The sequence below is a fragment of the Agelaius tricolor genome, unplaced genomic scaffold (assembly GCF_023055355.1).
Source record: "Agelaius tricolor isolate 1412-34295 unplaced genomic scaffold, bAgeTri1.0.p SCAF_33, whole genome shotgun sequence".
NCBI lineage: Eukaryota > Metazoa > Chordata > Aves > Passeriformes > Icteridae > Agelaius > Agelaius tricolor.
In genome coordinates this window covers 3,422,372-3,428,755 of record NW_027269293.1, presented here as the reverse complement: position 1 = coordinate 3,428,755, position 6,384 = coordinate 3,422,372, and the positions used below count along the sequence as shown (strand labels likewise).

At 59.3% G+C, this 6,384-nt stretch overlaps 1 protein-coding gene across 7 annotated transcripts in view; it reads right to left on the bottom strand.

Moving 5' to 3' along the window:
• Positions 1-761: 761 nt before the first annotated feature.
• Positions 762-6,384, bottom strand: part of MAST3 (microtubule associated serine/threonine kinase 3) — a 29,429-nt gene continuing 23,806 nt past the window's right edge. For 4 of the 7 annotated variants that reach the window (XM_071452100.1, XM_071452095.1, XM_071452098.1 and 1 more), the window contains 10 exons: positions 6,104-6,226; positions 5,706-5,815; positions 5,417-5,562; positions 4,855-5,075; positions 4,544-4,744; positions 4,232-4,458; positions 4,027-4,149; positions 3,771-3,907; positions 3,352-3,536; positions 762-3,244 (listed from right to left, as the gene is read on the bottom strand). In XM_071452100.1, coding sequence (XP_071308201.1) covers positions 2,241-3,244; positions 3,352-3,536; positions 3,771-3,907; positions 4,027-4,149; positions 4,232-4,458; positions 4,544-4,744; positions 4,855-5,075; positions 5,417-5,562; positions 5,706-5,815; positions 6,104-6,226 — 2,477 coding nt within the window. In that variant the 3' untranslated portion in view covers positions 762-2,240. The remainder of the gene's footprint in view (positions 3,245-3,351; positions 3,537-3,770; positions 3,908-4,026; positions 4,150-4,231; positions 4,459-4,543; positions 4,745-4,854; positions 5,076-5,416; positions 5,563-5,705; positions 5,816-6,103; positions 6,227-6,384) is intronic. The other 3 variants (XM_071452096.1, XM_071452099.1, XM_071452102.1) reach the window with 2 other exon arrangements.

Sequence of the window (6,384 nt, the reverse complement as noted above, 5' to 3'; positions counted from 1 at the left end):
TTGAAACGGCATTGAACCGGGATTGAACCGGGATTGTACCGGGACTGAACCGGGAACGGGGCACAGCACCAGGATTGTACCGGGATTAAAACGGGATTGTGCCAGGATTGAATGGGGATTGAACCGGGATTCTACCGGAATTGAACAGGGATTTAGCCGGGATTGTACTGGGATTGAACCGGGATTGAACCGGGAACGGGGCATAGGACCGGCATTGAATCAGGATTCAACTGGGAACGGGGCAAAACACCGGGATTGAACCGGGATTGAACTGGGATTGAACCAGGGACGGGGCACAGCACCGGCACTACCCGGGCACTGGACACTGGGCACAGCACCGGACATGGGGCACTGCAGCAGGACTGCGCTGGGCATGAGGCACCGGGGACTGCACGGGGCAGAGCACGGGGCATGGATTTGGGAATGGGGCAGGGATTTGGGACTAGGGCATGGATTTATGAATGGGGCAGGGATTTGGGAGTGGGGCATACCTGGAGTGGGGCATACCTGGAGTGGGGCGTTGCACCAAGCACGGGGCACTGCCCTGGGCACAGGTCACTGGGGTGTGGGACAGTCCTCCGGGCACCGGCACCACAGCGGGACCCGGTACCAGAGCCAGGCTGGGTGCAGCCACCCCAGTGCCACTGCAGGGCCACCTCCCCTCCCCTCCCAGCTGTGCTAGCACCCCGTTCACCCCCTGCCATCACCCCCAGAGCGGGCACTCGCTGCCCTGCACTCTCCAGTGCCACTGGACACCACACTCAGCGCAAGGGACAACTTTAATCCAACATAAAACTTCCCGAAGGTACGAACAGAGCCGGGCGCTGGGCAGGAACACACAGTCCCCTTGGCTTTTAAGACATTTCCCACTTTAAAAAATCCTCTTCCCACCCTACCCACTCGACCAGTGTGCAACCAAGCCCCCCCATGCCACCGTGCCAGTGGGCAGGGGGTGCCCGGTGTCTCCCCAAAACCCCACTGCCTTCCCAAGACCTTCCTAGAGAGTGGAGGGAGAAGCAAAGGAAACACGGAGCAGCTCTGGTTGCTCATTCTGGGGGGGTTTAACAGCACCAGTTGAACGGGAGAAGCGGGATACGGAGCCTGGCACAAACCACACGTGCACAAAAGAATCCAACACGCAGCCCAAAAATCCACCGGGGTAACGGTGACACCTGATGGCAGCGGGGTTGGCAAACCAGGGATGTCCCCCTGTCACCAAACCACGGCAGGGGAGGGGAAGCCAGAACATGCATCAACAAATGGAAACGTTTATAGCCCAGGTAGAAACGGGGGAGAAATGCTGGGTTGAGCTGTCGTTTGTTGGATAAAGAGCAACGAGGGGGGAAAGAAAGGGGTGAAATTCCCAAATTACAAGTGAAGCAGCACAGGTGCTCACTGGGTTGGGACAACTGGAAAAAAAAAAAAAAAAAGATAAATTAAATTGGGATTTTGTAGGTGTCTGTGCACTGACCCACCAACATCATGGGATTTTGTGGGATTTTTGAAAGAGCAAAAACCGACCCTAAAAATCCCATTAATATTCCCATCTGGGGGATGTCTCAGTTTTCCCCACCTGGAAGGGCCAATGGAGCCAGGTGGCTATAAAATCTCCAAATAAAATAATTAAACCCTTTTTATACCTCCTATAAGCTTATAAAATGATCCATATGCTCATCATCTGATGATCCATATGCAAAGAATATCCCCCCCTCTGCATCCCGGCATTTCGGGGATGTTGCTGTGGATTTGGGGTTTTATTTTAATTTTAAATATTAGAGTTATGGGGTTCTTAGGAGATCTGGGGTGTTTCCAGCTAGAATTGGAGTTTAAAAGTAGGGAAAAGCGAGTGGGTTAGAAAACAGTGGGCTGGGAGACGCACGGGAAAGGCTGGGACTCCCAGAGCTGGGTTGGCCCCTGCGACAGTCCTGCACTGCCCGTTTAGCTTATAAAAAGTAATAAATTAATTAAGGAATATTTGCATCAAGTCCTTTCTGTACACAGAGGTTGGGGCCCAGCTGTGGAAACGCCGCTGCCGGAAAAGTTCCTGCGTCTCTATAAAAATATGAGCATCTTTCAGGGAGTACAAAAAGCCTTCCAGGGGGGCGAAGTGCCGGGGCACAGCCGGCCCGGCCAGGGTCCAGAGTGGCTCCGGGGACATTTTTCTCATGGATTTGCCGCACAGAATGGGGTGCTGGGGATGCTGCAAGGAGCCTGAACCATCCCTGGTGCCTGCATGGGGCTCAGGCGTGCTTGGCCCCGCTCCACACGCCCCGGGGAGCCGGGAGATGAGCCCCTGTTGGCTCCTGGCCCTGTGCTGGCACCTGCCAGTGGCCGGGTGATCCCTGCCCGCAGTTCCGCTGCTGCTGGGAGCCACGGTCCCGGTGCTCACACCCATCCCACCACGGCAAGGAGATGATGCTGTTGGGCTGCTCCGTGCTGCTGATGGGGTAGGAGCCCTGGCACTCCCACTCGGCCACCGCCGGCTCCTGCTCGTCGCTCTCCGAGCCCTGCACCGCGATCTGCGGCACCGTGCCGGGCTTCGGCTTCGGTGGCAGCTCTGCAGCAGCCGTGCCCTGCCCTTCCTCGCTCTTGCCACCATCTTCGCCTCCTGCCGCCGTCTCCTGCTCGTCAAAGCTCACTTCTTGAACCGCCTCTTGCTTCTTGAAGGAGTCCCTGCGCTCCGACAGGTTCAGGCGCCGCATCACCACCATCTCCTGGTCCCGCTCGTGCCGCTCTGCCAGCCGGGAGCTGCCGGGGTGGTACCCGTGCTCCCCGGGGTATGGCAGCGTGTCTCCCTCGGCGATGGCCTCCCCATCCAGCGAGGACATCTCCAGCCCCAGTTTGCGGCCGCTGGTTTTCTTCTCGGCCAGGATGGTGACGATCTTCTCGGCCGACTGGACGCGCTTGAGCAGGGGGGAGCGGGGGCAGTCGGCGCTGCGGGGCCGGGAGCTCTGCCGGACGATGGTGGGGGGGGACAGGGTCTTGCCCTGGAAGGAATGGGGGGTTTTGGGGTACCCGTGGAGCGGAGATGGGGAGCGCTGCGGGGAAGGCGGGCGCTGGGCCGAGGAAGGGGTGCAGGCCAGGGGAGAGGGGGGGATGCTGCTGGTGGATTTGCGTCGTCCCACTTTGTAGCGTGGCCCACCCAGTTTGGGGGCCAGCCCGTGCAGGGAGCTGGGGCGCACGTGGCCGGCGGGTGACGTTGGGGTGCTGGAGGAGGGAGAGGTGCTCTGAGGGGACACAGCATCTGCCGTACAAAGAGAAAAGGTCACTGTAGGGCTGGAGGGACGCGGCCTCCCCGAGGGACACGCAGCATCCTGCCCTGCCCCGAGCCAATATCCCCCCCTGGGGTACCTGAGGGCAGGTCGGGAGCGGGGCTGCGGCACGGCGTGGTGGGACCTGGGGACAGGCTGTGCGTGGGGGACTCCGGGAGGCTCTCGCTGGAGGACAGAGAGTGATGGAGACCGGAGGAGAAGCTGCGGCTGGTGTGCAGGACCGACGACTGCTTGGAGATCTTCTTGAAAAGGGATTTTCTCCTGCTGAGGGGACAGGAATAACTTTGGCTTCTCCTTAAAGATGTTCGTCTCAAGTCTGCTGACCTTGTGGCAGCAGGACCAGACCCCACTGGACATCCCAGTATGGCAGATCCAGAGCATCCAACCCAGTGCTGGCAGGACCAGACCCCAATGGACACCCTGATATGGCAGATCCACAGCATTCCCCCAGTACCCCACACACTGGGATGAATGCCATTTTATCCCAGTTTGACCTACCTGTCTTGGCCATCCCTTTTCTTGCTCTTTTTACTCCTCCGTGCCATCCTTGTCTTGGAGCTGTTTTTCCTTGCAGGACCAATCTTAATGGAGGTGTTTTCCAGGGCAGTGGTCCGCAGGGCCACTTTATTCCCACTCTGATGGATGGAAAACAAACCTTTGCAGCACCAGGTCTGAGCCAGCTCCTGCCTCAGCTGCCAGCAAAGGCAATGATGAATTGATGTTCTGGGAGAGCAGAGTGGCTCTGGTCACCCACCTTCAGCAGCAGCTCCACAACATCCCGATGGACCAAACCCAGCACGGACTCTCCGTTCACGTGTGTGATGAGATCTCCTGCCCTCAGCCCGGCCTCCTGCGCAGGGCTCCCTTCCTCCACGCTCTGCAACACAAACAGAGCGGTTTTATTTGGATCCCAGCTCCCTCCTGGGGTTTAAAACACCTCTAGACCCCAGAGCACATACCCAGACCATGTGGTGGACGGTGTAGACGTCGCTGTCGCCCATGTAGACGCGGATGGCTCGCAGGGTGAAGCCGTACTTCTTCCCCGAGCTGTGGATGATGATGGGTGGCCTCAGGCTGGCGATGGCCAGGGAGGAGTCTCGGCTCGGGGAGGAGTCCCGGGAAGAGGGGTTGGATGAGAGGGAGTGAGGGGAGATGGGGCTCATCAGGGCACTGCCACCAAAGTCATCTGCAAGCAGAAGGAGCCACCTCAGTCTGGCAAAGCCACGTGGCAGTGGCCATCCAGCAGGGTAAATCACCCAGCACACACAGACCTGAGGTGATGATGAGGGACAGGGCTGAGACAGAGGCAGATTTGGGCACACGGCTGCCCAGGGAGGCTCTCTGCCTGTCTGGCACGTCCTTCTGGGTGCTCAGCCGACGGCCCCCGCTGGGCTCCAGGCTCCGCGGAGTCGAGTTCTTGGTGCCGGTGCTGTTGCTCCGCAGGCGGATGCGGTTCAGGCTGACCAGATCGGCTGCACGGAGGGGAGGAGGGAGGGTTTGGGGACGTGGAGAAGCCACCCCATGCCCTGCAGCACCCTGGTTGTCCCCAGAGATCCCCACACTGTGCCCACAGCCTACGCACCGGACAACGCCGACTGCTTCACCGCACCGCCGGTCCCCGCGTCCGAGTCTCCCACCACAAACTTGGGTCTCTCTGGCTTGGATGCCACACAAGGGCTCTCATCCTCCGAGGAGAAGGCAAACTTGGGCATGGTGTCCAGGCTGAGGGTGCTGGGCAGCGCCGTGGGGCTGCGGCTCCGCTCGTGCCGGGAGGTGGAGCTGCCGGACGTCCAGGAGCGCAGGCTGCGTGGCAAGAGCAGGAGGGCTCAGGACAAGCCACGGTGGGCAAGGCAGATGGCACTGAGCCACTGAAGCACCCCCAGGACACGTCCCACTGACCCCTCAGGAATAACACAAACCCTTCAGTGCCATAACAAACCCGTGGTGTCAGCACAAACCCGTGGTCCTGGCACAAACCCTCAGTGTTGGTAGAAACCCTTGGTCCTGACACAAACCCTCAGTGCTGGCACAAACCCTTGGTCCTGACACAAACCCTCAGTGTTGGCACAAACCCTTGGTGCTGGCACAAGCCCTGGGCACTGTCAGGAGCCCACACCAGCAGTGCAGCCCCCCTGGCCACGCACCGGGGCTCGGTGCCCGCTGGCCTGGTCCTGTCCTCATCCCCTGAGTGCCGGTCCCACCGCTCCTCCTTGTCGTCGCAGTGACTCCGGTCAGAGGAGGAGAGGCTCAGGGTGGAGTTGACCGCCAGGAATTCTGAGCTGCTGTACACCTGAGAGGGAGAGCAGCCATCAGCAAGGAGCAGAAATTTGGGGGTTTGGGTGCTGTGGTGTCAGCCAAGACAGTGATGCTCAGCACAGCCACGCTGTTTGTGGTGCCAAAGCATTTTGGGTGCTGCAGGAGGGGCTGGAGCACCTTGCTGAAGCGGTGGGAGCAGGAGGAGAACTGCCCAATCTCCACTGATGATTCCTCATCATTGGTTTCCTCATCCTCTGAGTCCAAGTGACGATACCTCTCAGAGCGAGCTGAAAGCAAGAGCCAGAGGGGAAGGGATGTCACCCTGCCTGCAGCACCCACATCCTGCCTGCAGCAGGGCCCCAAAGGGCGACAGCCCAGCCCCAAGTCCCAGGGGAGTTTTGGGGGACAAAGCAGGTAAGGGTGAGCAGCCTGGAAAGAGGATTGTATCTGTTCTGTGATTTGGGTTGTAAAGCAACCAGCTTCACCCAGGAGATTTTCATCCCCCATGGGAGCATCCAAAGTGCAGCTGGGATAATGGATTGGCAGAGGTGGAAGAGGGATGGATTTGGCCTCACTGTCAAAGTAGCTGGTGTCATCCTCTGACTCCAGCTGGGGGATGAACTCAGCCTTCTGCCTCAGCAGCCCGTTCCAGTCCAGATGGAGGAAGAAGGAGTGGTGCTTCACCTCGTGTGCCCCTCCTGCCAGGCAGAGAAACCCATGTCAGGGGCATGGGGCAGGATCCAGGGTGCTCCCACTCCCACCCCAAACAGCACAGTCTGCCCTCCACACAGAGCAAACAGCTTAAAAAAGATGGACAGGAGCCCTGTGCAGCCTCCTCTGAGCACCCTCAGCATGG